Below are 15946 nucleotides of genomic sequence, written 5' to 3' on the forward strand. Positions count from 1 at the left end.
CATTGGCAGTTCTGCCTCTGTACGGGGCATGCTGGGATTTCCTCCCAGCTGTTTTACATCATGAAGATTTGTATGTTGGGGAAATTCCAGGGCACAGCTGCAATTAATCTGCTGCAGAGTCTTCAAGCTAAGCAGGATCCTGTAGGAACGATTCTCCGCCTCCCTGCAGGAAAGGGGGTTCTGGCTGTCTGGTTAGAGCACCCTTCAGAGGCACCCTTCCCTGGGCCCGAGTTGAATGGAAATAGCCCACCTGGCCAAGCATTCACCCCAAGGAGGCCACTGAAGAGGGGCCAAGAAGCAGAAAGGGAGCCAGAGCATGAAGGAAAAGAGGTGCAGCCCCCCCTTATAAATCATAAAGCCAAGATAACACGGATAGCAACACTTGATAAAGATATCACAAAAAGGAAAACCTTTGTTCACTCTTCCTTAGGAATGAATGGAAAAGTAAAAGTCTTAAGACACTCGTAGTTAGCATTCCACAATACAGAGCAAGAATGAACAGGCAACCATCACCAAACCAAGGTTTACCTGGGAAATGCAAGAGTGCTTTCGTGTAAGAAAAATCCATCACTGTATACACATTACAGCTGAGTCAAATAAGAGAAAGCACATGACCATTTTGGTGGCTCTGGGAGAGTTCAACAACTGTTCAAGGAAAACGATTTAAAAGTATGAACAGAACCGTCCTTCCTTAATAAAGACAGGTTCTAAACCATAGCCTCAGTCTACTTAACTGGGAACTACAATAGCATCAGCTCCCCAGTTGTGTTCTATGGAACGCCAATCCCCAGAAAGAGTTTTCTAGATCCCATAAGAGTAGGGAACTGCGCCTCTGTCCGGTGTCAGTCATGACATACAGTAGCATAATAAGCAGCATATGTAAATCAAGAGTGGTAATACTCACCATTTGGATCTGGTTCTTTCTTTCTCTCTTTCTTTCTTTTTTTTAAAAAAAAAGATTTTATTTATTTATTTGAGAGAGAGACAGAGATTGGGGGGGGGGGGGCAGAGTGAGAGGAAGAAGATTTCACTGAGCAGAGCCTGATTGGAGGCTGGATCCCAGGACCCTGGGATCATGGCCTGAGCCAAAGGCAGATACTTAACTGACTGAACCACCCAGGTGCCTGAGCACTGGTTTTTTCTTTCTGTTTTTGAGCATCAGAAGAGAGTACTTATCTCATAGACAGCATCTCATGAGCACCAGCCATTGCTATTGCTTGGCCATCAGTTGCATTGATGCCACACAGGTTCCGTATTTTACATAAGGCAGGGAGGTAGCCAGACCATCTCCACTATGCTGCAGCCTGAGTATGATGCACTGGTCAGGAGCCAGGTATAATCAGTGGGATGGAACCTAGACTAAGCTTGGAGAAACCTGAATTTTTAATTTGCCCACATGGCACTACCATGTGAAGACTAGGCTTAACTACACCTCTCTTAATCCCCAAGGACATGATCCCACTGATAGCTGGCCCCATGGTAATTTGTGGGGCTGGCTTCAGATAAAAAGTGCAAAGAGAATTTTATTGCCACTAAACATTGGGTTAGGCCCGACCCAGGAATTCTGAATTGCCCAGCCACCTCCACATTTCTGGTGCTGAGGTGGGAGAGGATTACAGGGGTGCTGCTGGCTCCTGCTGTCTGGATTCATGGTTCTGGGAAGCTCAGCTATCTGTTTTGAATGCTCCTTTCTTCAGAATTGTGATCCAGAGTCCTTTGATAGCTAAGCTACAGTGGGCTCCAATGTCTTTTTATAGGTCTACCCCCAACCCCCTTCATCACTTGTTTCAAAATCTTAAAAAGGCAGGAAAGTAGAAAGAGGGAGGAGACAATCCTTCATCTTCCCGCCTCCCAGAATGAATCCTTACTTGTGCACAAGCACACCTGCACCTTGGTGCCCTCCACCCCACCCCCATTGGCTGCAGCAGGAACAGTTCTGGACCAGAACTGCTCTCTCCAAATGTCTGACAGATCTCTATGGAGCCAGGCTTCAGTACTGGATAAGGCTAAAGGTTTTCACCTACCTCTAAGCTTCCAAGTCTCAGTTAAAGTCATTGAGTGAGAGGGAACCCTACAGAGAAAAGAGGACAGTGTTGTCTCTTCCACCCACTGGAATTCCAGGCAGTGGGTAGATCAGACACCAAGTGTGTGATAGACAATCAAAAACAAGTAGCTATTACTAAAAGCACTTGCTCTGAGTATGTGTGTCTCTGCACGTTTACACCTCAAGAGCCCCAGTCTGAAGGCAAACCCTCATGCAGCTCATAGTCTAGGAGTACCAGCTCTCCAGCCTCTAGAGCAGTGATTCTCACTGAGGGACGTTTGGCAGTCTGGGGACATTTTTGGTTTTCACAAATGGGCAGGAGAATGGGAGCTACTGGCATTTGGTAGGTAGAGGCTAGGGAAGCTACCACACATCCTGCAGTGCACAGGACAGCCCGCACAATACTCAGCCCAAAATGCCAGTAGTGTCACAGCTGAGAAACCCTGCACTAGACTCCATAAGCCAGCTCTGGCTCACGACCCCAGAGGTCAGCAGATAATGTTCTTTCCCAAACTAGGATTCAGATGGGTTCTTATCTGAGAACATCTCTGGTAAGCCAACAAGGCTGAAGATGTTCAGCATGTGTCTTTAGGACTCCCAACTAGGAAACCAGATGCTGGTAGAGTTGGTGGGTTTCGGGAACCCTCCTACTCTGTTTCATGTTGGGGGTGGATTTGGAACACTTCTCTTGAGCATGTGGTATTCGTGATTGTAGTTCAACTTCCAAAAATAAACAAATGTGCAGGTTGTTGCTTCTAGAGAAACATCCCTATAGGAGAATGTTGATGTGTATATATTCATTCAGCTCTGAGGTGGCCAGCCCTGTGCAAGCCAGAAAGGGAGAGAGGAAAATCCATCCCAGCAAAGAAAAAGCTGGGGTGGGGACATGGTTTCAAGAGGTGATGTTATGGGAAGCGTTCTGACTCATGTTGCAGTGAACGGTGTGAGGTTTGAAGTCAAGGGACCTCAGCGGCAGCTCTCCCATAAAGTTGGGCTAGTCACCCTGTGTTTACCTCCATTAGCTCCTCTGAAAACTTGGGACAGTTACCCCTACTTGTAACAGCAGGGTTGCTGTGAAGATGAAACCAGTTTACATATGTGAAAAGGCTTTGGAAACTGCTCGCGTGGCACACAGGTTATTCACTGAGGAAATGAGTTTTAACTAATGATTCCAGTGTTTGCCCAGTCCTTTCAACTTGCCAAAGGCATTGAAATCCCAGTTAATTCATCTAGGAAGTGTTGGCTCTGGGCAGGGTAAGGGATGAGTGGGGGTGGAATGGGTCAGCAGAGGCAGGAACAGAATTGTAGTCAATATGGCAGTGGGGAGGGGGAGAGGGGTATATACCCGAGGGCCCGGAGTGGAGACTGTTCTTTATAGGGTTCCCACTTCCCATGCCTCCCACAGCCAGGCCCACTTGGCACATCCCACCTGCAGTGTGTGTGACTCACTGGCCTTCTGTAGGTGTGTCCTATGGCTACTATCCTTGCCTGTGGACATTGTTTTGAAAGCCCAGAGCCTGCGCCTCTCAGCCCATTTTTTTGTGGCTGATGAAGAGCAAAGGGGCGCTGCCCATCCTACTTTTCCAATCCTGCATACGTAGCTCCAGACCAAATCACAATTTCTTTTTTCCCTGAAATTGAATGACCAGAGCAAGGGATAACTCAGAGACTTACTTCTGTCTCTCTGAAACTCTTCCTGGAGCCATCATTTCTCATTGGAGGTGTAATTTTCAAAGTAACCTCAAGAATTCTGTGAAGAGGCTGCATAGCTGGTCTGCTGCCCAGAAGCACTGTATCAGTGTTGACACTAAGACAACATGTGTGCTTTAGCCCCTGGCAAAGACTAATGGTTTGCTTATGGAAATGATAGCTGCCGTTTATCAAATGTCTCCCACGTGTGAAGCGCTGTGTTCCATACTTGACATTGTCCCTAATCCTTCTCACAACAAGTAAAGTCATTGACCTAGCCTTGCTTTACAGATGAAGAAACCGAGACTCAGAGTTGTTAAGACACTTGTACAGGGTTGCACAGCCTCCATTGGACATAGTGAGACCCTGAACCCATCCATGAGCATTTGATTCCAGGCCCCAAACGAGCTCACCCAGGGCCCCTCACTTCCTCCCAACTCATTCTCTTCCAGGCCCTTGCCAAAGACTGCCACGCCAAGGTTGAGGAGAGGTGTTTTATTCCAAGAAAGTGTGTTTGCATGTGTGTGTAATGTTGAGGGTTTACTGTTTGGTTTGGATTTTCTGCAATAATACAGGGTAAGGTACGGGGTCATCTTTTCAAGGTTAAGAAACGCTGTAGCTTGAAGTTAAATCTGCATCTTTGAGTAAGGATAGATATGACTCATGACTCTTCGAGTGTTGGGCAGGTGGTTTTTATCCATTCACTCCCCCAGCTACTCCTGGAGGCCATTTCTTAGGTAGTATTGTGTGTGATGCTAGAAGCGATGGGAATGGGACAAGATCACCATCTGGGAGCTCTTGGTCCCTTGATGAGCCCTGCTTGTCCCATGACTGGAGCAAGGGGAACCTGACCTTACCGATGGGCTCTTGGGATACAATGGTTGGTGAGCTGTTGTGAGTGTCCCCCACAAAATGATGGGGGGTAATTATAAGCATGTGCCCTCCCCAGAGATGGTCATTTGGGCGCTGCCCAGGAAGGAGTGTGTGCAGGAGCAGTAAACCAATAGTAGTAACTGCAGAGGCCTCCTCTGCCCTCTCGGGGTGCTCGCGAGACCTCAGCTCACCAGATGCCTTGTGTCTTCTGTCCCCTGTGCAGTACCTGCAGATGAAATGGCCCCTCCTCGATGTCCCCTCCAGTGCCACGGTCAAGGACACCAGGTCACCATCCCCAGCACACTTGGTAAGTCTGTTTCCCCTTCAAGTGCCAGAGGGATACTCTCCCTCGCCTCACCCGGTGTCCAGGTGTCCCCTCCACCTTCCCTAAGCCGATGGGGTCTAGCAGTGTTGCCCCAGGGGTGTGCCTTGGGTGAAGAGCTGAGCAGGCAGGGGTGTAGTGGTGTTACCTGTGTGCTCTTCCACCCCTTCCACCTGAACACACACACACGTACCACCAGGATGCTGTGTGATTAGAAACGCCTGGCCTGACCCTGACTGGTGCCCCTGGTCCTTCCCGCTGCCTTCAGAATCCCTCCGCCCCTCCACCTGGGCAGCGGTGGTGTCCTTTCTCTCTGCTTGAGCTCCTTCTGCCTTGCCACTTCTCCTCCTAGCTACAGGCAACAGCAGTTGAAGAGGCTCTTTTATACAGGATGTCATAGGAAATAATTAATTAAAACACGTGCAAACAAAAACCCCAGCCGGGTAGCTCAGGGCAGCTCAGGCCTTTGTGTCAAGCACTGCAGCAGCTAAGCCCCGGAGGAAGATCTGGCTGGTCCTGGGAGGCAGGAAGCAATGGGGTCTGAGCAGGTCTCCCCTCCTCAGGACTTAGAGTGGACTGAAGTCCATGAGATGGTCCCAGGACCATCTTCCAGGACATTTCTTAGGAGCTCAGGCATTCTCATCCCTAGCTTTAAGACCCACACACCCCTAAAGTAACTGGTGGTACACACTGTACGGTGAGCCTCAGAATCACAGAGGGTGCAGCTAAAAGGAACCCCACTGGCATGACCTACACATTCTACAGACAAGGAGACCTGGGAAAACATGGCGATAGATAGATAGATAGATAGATAGATAGATAGATAGATAGATAGATTTATTTTATCTGTTTATTTGAGATAGAAAGAGAGAGCATGAGCAGGGAGGAAGGGCAGAGGGAGGAGCATGGGACTTGATCCCAGGACCCTGAGATCACGACCTAAGCCGAAGGCAGATGCTTAACCGACTGAGCCACCCCGGTGCTCCAATGTGGTGGTGTTTAAAATATTATGGAAAATTTCACCTGATCCCTTTACCCACACTCCCCCTCCTACTACCCTGGGTTGCTTTAAAGTTAATCCCAGACATATTATTTCATCTCATTTTAAGATACTCCGACAGCCTTTTTTCATTAAAAGCTTAGAGTCTAGTTGAGAAAGAAGATCTACATAGAAGATAAGTAAAGGCTCGATGAGCCCATATGATTTCCAGTAATTATGAGAGCAGCTTATGGAGGCAGAGCCCTTGGAAGTTTATAATGTCATGTGTAGTTCTCAGGTGACTGTCGCTGCCATCCACTGGTGAGACAGGTGGGGAGAACCATCTCCCACCGTCTCGAGGAGAGACTAGTGACGGTGTAGGGAACAGTGACCAGGCAGCTGTCCCGTGCAGGCTGCCTCTGGGAGGCTCTGTGGTCAATCACCAAGGCCTGAGCAGCCCAAGGAGCAGGCTGGGGTGGTATCTCTCTGGTCCCCAAGAGTCCCATTCGGCGTGGCCCAGCCTGAGGTCTTGATGCCCTCTAGTGGTCAGTCACGGTGGAGGACATGGCATCCCACATCCACTCTGTCACAAACCTGGCCTGTCCCCTCCTGGCACAGCTCTCTCTCTTTAATTGTTTCAAGTCTTTGTTCACTTCCCACCCATCCTGTGGCATCTTCCAGCCCACTCCAGTGGACCCTGAGACAGCACAGCCCTCCCTCTTCTCCTCCCTCCACATAACTGTCTCTCTGCATGTTGTCTAAAATCTCTATGGGTGCCTGGGTGGCTCAGTCAGTTGGGTATCTGCTTTTGCTTGACTCATGATCCCGGGATCCTGGGACCGAGTCCCACATCAGGTTCCCTGCTCGTCAGGGAGCCTGCTTCACCCTCTCCCTCTGTCTGCTGTCCTGCCTGCTTGTGCTCACTCTCTCAACTCACTCTCTCTCTCTCTCTCTGTCAAATAAATAGATTTTAAAAATAAAATGAGGGCAGCTCCGGTGGCGCAGCAGTTTGGCGCCTCCTGCAGCCCGGGGCGTGATCCTGGAGACCCGGGATCAAGTCCCATGTAGGGCTCCCTACATGGAGCCTGCTTCTCCCTCTGCCTGCGTCTCTGCCTCTCTGTGTGTGTGTGTCTCTCATGAATAAATAAATAAAATATTTTAAAAATAAATAAATGAAATGAAATCTCCATCTACTGTTAGAGGAAGTAAGTTCCCTTTAAAACTAGCACAGCTACTTGTTGAGCTTCCCATCCTTCCTATCCTATCGCACAGAGCCATCCGTCTCTGAAAAATAAAATAAAAGCCCTGTGTCCAGCCCTCCTCCTCCTACAAGCATTATCTTATTTCCCTTGTGGTGTTCATCCCTGGTTTCTCCCACAAGAGCAGGACTCCCACCTCCATCACTACATCATTTGTCCTGCTAATCCCCTGCAGCCTGGCTTGGCTTGGCAACTGCCATCTCATGCCTGAGTCCAAGCACTGCTCCTGCTTTTTCTCAACACAGGTGGCATCAGACAGTGTTTTCAGCCCTCTGCTTCCTGGACTCCTCCTTTCATGGCTCCAGAAGCCTGTACTCTGAGACACTTACAGTTCTTTGCCTTCTCTAAGCTTCCATTCTTTCTAGACTTTTCTTTCTTTCTTTCTTTCTTTTCTTTCTTTCTTTCTTTCTCTTTCTTTCTTTCTTTCTTTCTTTCATTCATTCATTCATTCATTCATGAGACACCCATTCATTCATTCATTCATTCATGAGAGACCAGAGAGAGAGAGAGAGATTGGCAGTGGGTGAAGCAGGCTCCATGCAGGGAGCCCGATGCGGGACTCGATCCCAGGACTACAGGATCACGCCCTGGGCCGAAGGCAGGTGCTAAACTGCTGAGCCACCCGAGGATCCCCATAGACTCTTTTCTTTAGATAAATTAGGGTACTCATTCTCACTTACTATTTCCTGTAAAATATGAAATCCCTAAACTCTCAAGGTTCCATGCCTGTATCTCCAACAGCCAGTCATTCATCCAGTGCAAATACGTGCTCTGCAGACACTAATTCAGCATGGTGGTGGAGCAGGGGCTCCCTATTTTGTCAGAGCAGAGAAGTTTGAACAGTTGACACACTGCACTAGATAACAGAATGGCTAATTTTCTAGTAAATCGTGTATGATCACATTCTATATTCTAATATAGAAAAGCAGGGGGCACCTGGTTGGCTTAGTCAGTGGAGTGTGTGACTCCTGATATCGGGTTATAAGTTTGAGCCCCACATTGGGTATTAGAGATTACTTTAAAAAAATTTTTTTTAAAGGGCAGAAACAGCTCTCAAAAGCTTAAGAAATATTTATGGGAGAAGACCTTAACATTAGCTTGCGCTGCTACAGATTGGGAGAAGACCACCCTTCTCAGTTTTCATGTCAGAGCATTTCATTCTGACTTCCGAGACACATATGTATGTGTAGGAGCAGAACCTGACACCGAGGAGAACCGTCTATGTGTCAGAGGGTGTTTTAACACCATGGGTTTGAATCCAACCCTGCCTCTTCCTATTGGTACAACTTTAGCCAAATTACTTCATCTTGCATTGCTTTGGTTTTCTTGTCTCTAAAATGGGAATCAGAAGAGGACTTGATCTCAAGAATTGTGTGCAAATAAGCCAATGCATTATAATGATTTTAGAATTATGCCCAGTATGAGGTGAGTCCTCGATGACTATCAGCTCTCTGCTGTTTGCCACCACCACCACCAATACTCTTTAAAACAAGGAAAGAACGATTAAAATACTGTTTAATTAGCAGACTGAGGTGATGAGGGCCTGCATTAGGTGCCAGCTCAAGTGGACAGATCGCAAAGGTAATAGAGATAATGAACCTATAGAATCTCACATCTACTCTTCCAAGGATATGATTTAATTGGTCTGGGGTAGAGTTGGTATCCTTCTTTTTTAAGCCCCCTAAAAGATTCTAAGGGGTAGCCAGAATGGAGAATCTTTGCCCTAATTGTAAATCAGAGGCAAATGAGAAGAAGGAGCTAGAGATGAGAATGCAGTTCACCAGGTGCTGCCTTCTCTGGGCTGGAGGTATAAGTAGGACTTGAAGGTTTGGACCCTGGCGTTTTTATTAGAAAATTGAAAACACTCAATTATGGGTTTCATTTAGAATCACGAGCGAAATATTTTAAGATGGGGTTTGCCCTGGGAGAAGGGCAAATGAAGGAAACAGCCTGCATACTTGGCAGGGATTTAGTGAGTCACGTCAAAGCTGCCTGTCAAGGAAATGTGTATAAACAAGCCGTAACTGGGCCAGGGTGGAGATGGAGTTAAGTGTTATTACTGCTTGGATTTTATGCTTTAAAAACAAGCTCTAAAAACTGAATCGCTGTGATATTTTTTATGTAACAACTTGTCGTATCTGATCACTGTAATCTCCTTGCATGTAGACTGTTACCCAGACCCCTCACTGTGGCCCCATGTGCCTGGCCCCGTCTTTTCCTCCTCTGTCCCTGGAGGACTGTGCCGACCGCACAAAACCAATTCATGCACTTCCAGAATATAACCAACTCAGAGAGGAATCAACGTCTATTTTACTCATGTTTGTTCCTCCTGCACCTGTTCTAACACCTAGTACAGAGTAGGTGCTCACAGAGCATCTGTGAATGAATGGAAGCCTAACTGATCAGGGGAAAGGTGGTACCCCTTGTAAACCCTTCTCTCCCTATTGCTCCATTCCCTCTTTTCTTTTTTTTTTTTCTTTTTTTTTTTAAGAGTTTGTTTATTTATTTATTTATTTATTTATTTATTTATTTATTTATGATAGTCACAGAGAGAGAGAGAGAGGCAGAGACACAGGCGGAGGAAGAAGCAGGCTCCATGCACCGGGAGCCCGACGTGGGATTCGATCCCGGGTCTCCAGGATCGCGCCCTGGGCCAAAGGCAGGCGCCAAACCGCTGCGCCACCCAGGGATCCCATTCCCTCTTTTCATACAGGACTTTTTCTGAGTCTTTTTTGAAATCGTGAAAGTAATGTTTGTGCTGAGTAAAACACTTGGGAAGATGCCAATGCGCACAGAAAAAGACCTGTAATCCTGCAGTTTTGTTATATGGAACTTCATTCTCTTCTGTATTTGTCTGCTTGTGCATGCCCCTGTGACGTGCTTTCTAGAAGATGGCCAAAATGATTCCTTTAAATAGCAGACACCTCATTTTGCTGTTAAATATTGGGCCACTCTGAGAAGCAACTTGCTTAGCCTCATGTCCAAGGCCTGATTGTCAAGCCAGTGCCTTGGAAACCTTTCTGAAGAATGGCCACCTTGTTGCTCTGCCTTTGGGCCTATTAGTCTGGCTTTGCTTAGCATGCCACTTCTCAATTGAAAACATTTATTGAGGTTTCCTTTTTAAAACTGTACCTGGGGCAGCCCGGGTGGCTCAGCGGTTTAGTGCTGCCTTCACGCCAGGGTATGATCCTGGAGACCTGGGATCAAGTCCCACGTTAGGCTCCCTGCATGAAGCCTGCTTCTCTCTCTGCCTGTGTCTCTCTGCACCCCCCCTTTCTCTGTCTCTCATGAATGAATGAATGAATGAATGAATGAATGAATGAATGAATAAATGTATGTATGTATGTATGTACCTGGTTTCTCCATTTTCTCAACAGCACCTGTTGGGGACCCAAAACAGTTCAAAACTCATCACATAGCCCTTTGGCACTCTGGTCTGCCTCCAGTACTGATTTCAATTCTTATTACACAGTATTAACTTTTTTATTTTTACATTATTTTAAACTTGCAGAAAAATTATGAGAATAATACAAGGAACTCCCATCTTCTCTTTATCTAGATTCAGGAATGTTGCCTCATGCTTTGCCCTCTCTCTTTCTCTGTGTGTGTGCGTATGTGTGTGTGTGTGTGTGTGTGTGTGTGTATGTATACATCTACATATATTTATGGTTTTTTTTTAACAACTTGAAAGTAAATTGGAGCTATTGTGCCCCTCTACTCCCTGAATACTTTGGATATATTTCCTAAGAACAGAGATACTTAGAATGACTACAGTACACTTATCAAAATCAAGAAATGAACATTTCGTATTACTTTCTAACCCACAATAGAGATTATGATTTTGGCTAATGTCCCCAATAATGTCCATTACAGCCATGTAATGAGAGCTCAGTCCAGGATCACACATGGCATTTACTTGCCCTGCCCCTTCTCTCCTTGGATGTAGCAGAGTTCCTCAGCCATTGTCCTTTCTGACCTTGATGTTATTTGAGAAGTCCAGAGCAGCTGTTTTATAGACCATTTGGGTTTGTCTGTTTCCTCGTGGTCAGACTCCTCTCATGTATTTTTGGCCAGAATGCTACCGCACTGATGCCCTATCCTTTTCGGTGAAGGACCCCATTGGGAGGGAGGCCTACCATATCCTGTTTGTGCCCATATCGGGATGTCAGCTTCGATCATTTGGATAAGGTGGTCTGTCATGTGTCTCCACTGTGGTGTTGCTCTTTTCCGCTTGTAACTCCTAAGCGTCCTCGGGGGCAGGGGGGCTTTGAAGTTGTCTAAGTGTCCTGTTTTCATCAAACTTTGATTACCTACCTCCATCCCCTCGTTAGTTTCCACTACTGAGAATTTACTTTTGGAGACTTCCTACTCTTCCCACTCATGAATCTTACTGTAGAGCAGAATGGACATTGTGGAAGGTCCAATCTCTGTATTGATATCTCTGTATTGGTATCACTCCTGGAAAGGTGGCAACGGATAGAAGAGAGAAACTAGGAAGCCAATCAACAAGTAGTGTTCCTGGGAGAGAGAGACCAAGCCAATGAAAACAATAAAAGGCAGTAAATAAAAGGGAAACTAGGCTTTAAAAACAAGCACTTGAATTTATAGGTTGGAAGAGCTCACCCGAATTCTAGAAAGTAAATGAAAATTGACATTCACCTGTGTACATCTTGGTACCGATTTGAATTGCGAGGATTTAAACTTTTTTTTCTACAAGCATTTATGCAGGAAAAAAAAGGGCCAGTGTCAAAGAAACAAAAGTAAAGGTAACATCAGGGTTTACTTTTGCCACTTGCAATGCCAGCTAACACTGGGACAAGGAGAGTATTGATAAGGAAAGATTTATCCCAAGAATTTTATGCGCAGCCCTATTTGCAAGGACCTCAAAGATGTAACACTGCTTAGAAGGGCCTGAAACCCATTCTAGTTCCCTAAATATTATCTCTCACCCATTGCCTTGCTTTGTCTTTACATCCTCCGTGGCTTGCCACAGGTGAAGAGCTCAGAAAGCATTTAATACGGTAATATAGACTCTCTGTCCTCATTTTCTTCTCTCTGCTCCAGTCCACTGGCCTCCTTGTGGTTCTTCAAACATGCCTAGCAGACCACCCATCTCAAAGACACCACTCTGATGTTCCTTCTACCAAAATGTTCTTCCCCCACCTGTCCACAGGTCCAGCTCCCTGCTTCCTTCAGGCATCTTTTAAAAGTCATTTTATCCTCGAGACTTCCCTTGTTCAACCTGTGTCACAATCCCCTATCCCTTTGCCCCAACTTAGTGTTTCTTCGTAGTATTTCCCAATATCTAATCTATCGTTCCCTTTTAATTTTGCTTACTTTTCTATATCTCCAATTAGAATATAAGTACCATGAGAATAGATATTTTTGTCTAAATAGATGAGTCTGTAGTGCATTCACAAGACCTGGAGCGGTACCTGGCATATAGTAGATACAACAGAAATACCTGTTGCCCCCTCCCCACCCCCTGTAGTGAAACAAGAAAGGAATTTATCTCGTTGCTCTTATTGTTATGATTGGTGTTTTCTGTAGGGCCAGTTAGTCCACCAATTCATCTATGTCATCAGAGGTCCAGATTCTTTACATTTCGGCTCTGTCAACCTCTAACCCTTAGGCTGCCCAACTCAGTCCCTGCTGTGTAGACAATCTCCATAAACATCCAATAACTGAAAATGTGGATTGCCGTTTCTCTCAGTGGAGGAAAATTCTGTATGGGAGACATACATTCAGACTTCCTTTCCTTAATAGAATACAATGATAGAGTGCCAAAGAGGTTACATTTTGCCTTTCAAGTAGTATTTGTCGGAGTGATGTGTGTGTGTGTACAGAGAAAGAGAATTGAGGCTTTCCCCCCCCAACTTAAATTCAGTTCCTATATGGCCCTGGTTCTATCATATGTAAATCTTTCAATCTTATTTTCTACACTACCAACCAGCCATCTCCTTCTGAAATATTTTACTAATTTTAAGAAAGACATGGGGGTAAATTAGAGACAGGTGGCCAGAAAATAGTGAGTCCAGAGACTATGGCGAATGAGGGAAGCAAAGAGAAGGTCTCAGAGAACAAGGTATTTATCTTCCAACACTTGATGAGCTCTCATTAGGTTGAGGAACTACTTATCTGAGTGATATGCCAATGCACAGAGAGATCTCCTAGGACCTACAGTGGGATGCGTGTAAAGAAAGTTGTTCTCTGTCCAAGCTTGGGCAGTGAATTCAATTGGTTATCTCCAAAAAGTTGTGCAGATACAGGATGTTCCATTGAGGTACTGGTTGGGGGTGAAAACACTATCCCTTATGTCTTCATCTAAAATCATTAGGAAGAAGTTCATCGTTGCTGTACGAGATATGAGGGGATTGATAGCAGGGACTTGACGTACTTGTTGATTTTCAGCATAATGCAGTTCACATGAGCCCATCTGCATGGATTTACACCTTACTGAGTTTGTTTGTTTGTTTGTTTGTTTTTTAAGATTTCATTTATTCATGAGAGACACAGCGGGGGGGGGGGGGTGCAGAGACACAGGCAGAGGGAGAAGCAGGCTCCATGCAGGGAGCTCAATGTGGGACTCGATCCTGGGACCCCAGGATCACGCCCTGGGTGTGAAGGCAAGCACTCAACCCCTGAGCCACCCAGGCTCATTTTTAACTTATTGAGTTTTAACTAAATTAACCCACAAGGAGATGTACAAGTAGCTTCAAAAGATTCCTGTGATATCCTTAGATTGGAAATGCTACTACTAAGAGCCCCAGTCAACCAAACAAACAAACACGGCAGAACTGACACTTTTTATTGATTAAGTTATATGGTCAAAAAAGATTTGGAGACACCCCCCCCCCTCCAGGTAGCCCTGTCTTGGGGGGGATCAGGTTCCCTTCTGAGAGGATCACCCACAGAGAAGGTCACCTCCATCACTAAACAGACAAATGGATGTAGACAAAAGAGAGTTCTTAAATGCATAAAATCAGATGCAGTCAGGCAGCCCGGGTGGTTCAGTGGTTTAGTACCGCCTTCAGCCCAGGGTGTGATCCAGGAGACCCAAGATCAAGTCCCACATCGGCTCCCTGCATGGAGCCTGCTTCTCCCTCTGCCTGTGTCTCTGCCTCTCTGTTTCTCTCTGTGTCTCTCATGAATAAATAAAATCTTAAAAAAAAATCAGATATAGCAGCAAGCTGAAGGAACTCTCTGTATCTTTTCTGGGCAGTGTGTTGGCGCATCTGTGGCTACTTCTTGAGTGATACCACAAAGTTAAAGCTCATCTGTGTTTAATCTACACAACCTTCTCCTGATCCCCAAAATCAGGATCAGGAAGCAAAGAGAATAATGCATGAACTGAGGGGACCAGGAGGCTCTGTGGATGCCTCTACAAGTTCCTGAGACCAGCAGCTAGAAGAGAGTGGCCTGGTGGAGGGAGGACTTGCAGGGAGGTGGCTTGTCCTGCTGTGCTGGAGCTGTGTGGCACTAGCTTTACTTTGGCTTGAATTTAAATCCTAAACAGTGGGAGAGGAGGCAGTGCTTCCTCGGGGACAAGGAATTAAAAGAACTTTGGCTTGGAGCAACTCTAGAAGCAGACCACAACATTCAAGAAACACTCGAACTGGAGAAGCTTGGGTCAGCATGACTGCAGAAGGATTCAGGTCCGAGCTGGCTCTGAGATGCTCTTAGATGAATCTGGACTTAGCTCCTGTCTTGAGTGAACCCCCTACCTTTGCCTGGGCATGCTGTTTGGTGCTGGGGTTTTCCACTGGGATGGGTAGGGTGGTTCCCAACATGCCTCCCCTTGGCCTGAATTTATGCCACTAACATCCTGCTACTGCTACTGAGGGCAGCTGAGGAGAGAAAAGAGCTGTGACTATTACTCCAAGGAGAGCCGTCCTCAGGTCAGCTCCAGAGAGCAATTCTCGATTATCCGTCCCAGAGGCCACGTCTTCCCAGACTGAGCAAGGAAAAGTTTACCCTCCTTTCTCTATAAACCCACCACCTCCCAGTCCATTCTCTGGACATTGATGCCATCTAATGGGAACCAATAATAACTCATAGAGCATTTAAGTAAGGATAATACACTTTTAAATAGAACTCAATATTTCCCTGCTTTATACTTTGCTACCCAGTCAGTGCTGTTTGCCATCTTCTTCTGATAAGGCCAGACTCAACAGCACATGGGCAGTCAGGATTTCATTATACTATTAAATATTTTTAGATGGCTATATATACATATATTAAAGAATCACATTGTACACTGCAACTATTTTACAATTTTATTTGTCAATTATCCTTCAATAAAGCTGGAAAATCATTTTTTAAAAGATGGCTATAAATGATGTAAATCAATATAAATTTAAAAACCAGATCTAGGGCAGCCCCGGTGGCGCAGCGGTTTGGCGCTGCCTGCAGCCCGGGGTGTGATCCTGGAGACCCAGGATCAAGTCCCACGTTGGGCTCCCTGCGTAGAGCCTGCTTCTCCCTCTCTCTCTCTCTCTCTCTCTCTCTCTCTCTCTCTGAATACATTAATAAAATCTTTAAAAAAAAAAAATCTACAAGAAGTAGGAATGAAGAGAGATATACCAAAGTGAGAATAGGAGCTGGTTTAGACTAGTATGATTGTCTTTTCTGTTTTTCTTTTTTTTTAAAGATCTTATTTATTTATTTTAGAGAGAGAGAGTATGAGCCAGGGGGAAGAGCAAAGGAGGAGGGACAGGGAAGGAGAAGAATCTCAAGCAGAGCCGGAAGCTGGGCTCCATCACACCACCAGGAGATCATGA

General features: G+C 45.9%; 1 protein-coding gene across 2 annotated transcripts in view; it reads left to right on the forward strand.

Moving 5' to 3' along the window:
• The window catches only part of TCF7L1 (transcription factor 7 like 1), a 159814-nt gene that overhangs the window by 134511 nt on the left and 9357 nt on the right, over positions 1-15946 (forward strand). For both annotated transcript variants that reach the window (XM_025994435.2, XM_072767047.1), the window contains exon 4: positions 4830-4913. In XM_025994435.2, coding sequence (XP_025850220.2) covers positions 4830-4913 — 84 coding nt within the window. The remainder of the gene's footprint in view (positions 1-4829; positions 4914-15946) is intronic.

The sequence above is a fragment of the Vulpes vulpes genome, chromosome 8 (genome assembly GCF_048418805.1).
Source record: "Vulpes vulpes isolate BD-2025 chromosome 8, VulVul3, whole genome shotgun sequence".
NCBI classification, from domain to species: domain Eukaryota; kingdom Metazoa; phylum Chordata; class Mammalia; order Carnivora; family Canidae; genus Vulpes; species Vulpes vulpes.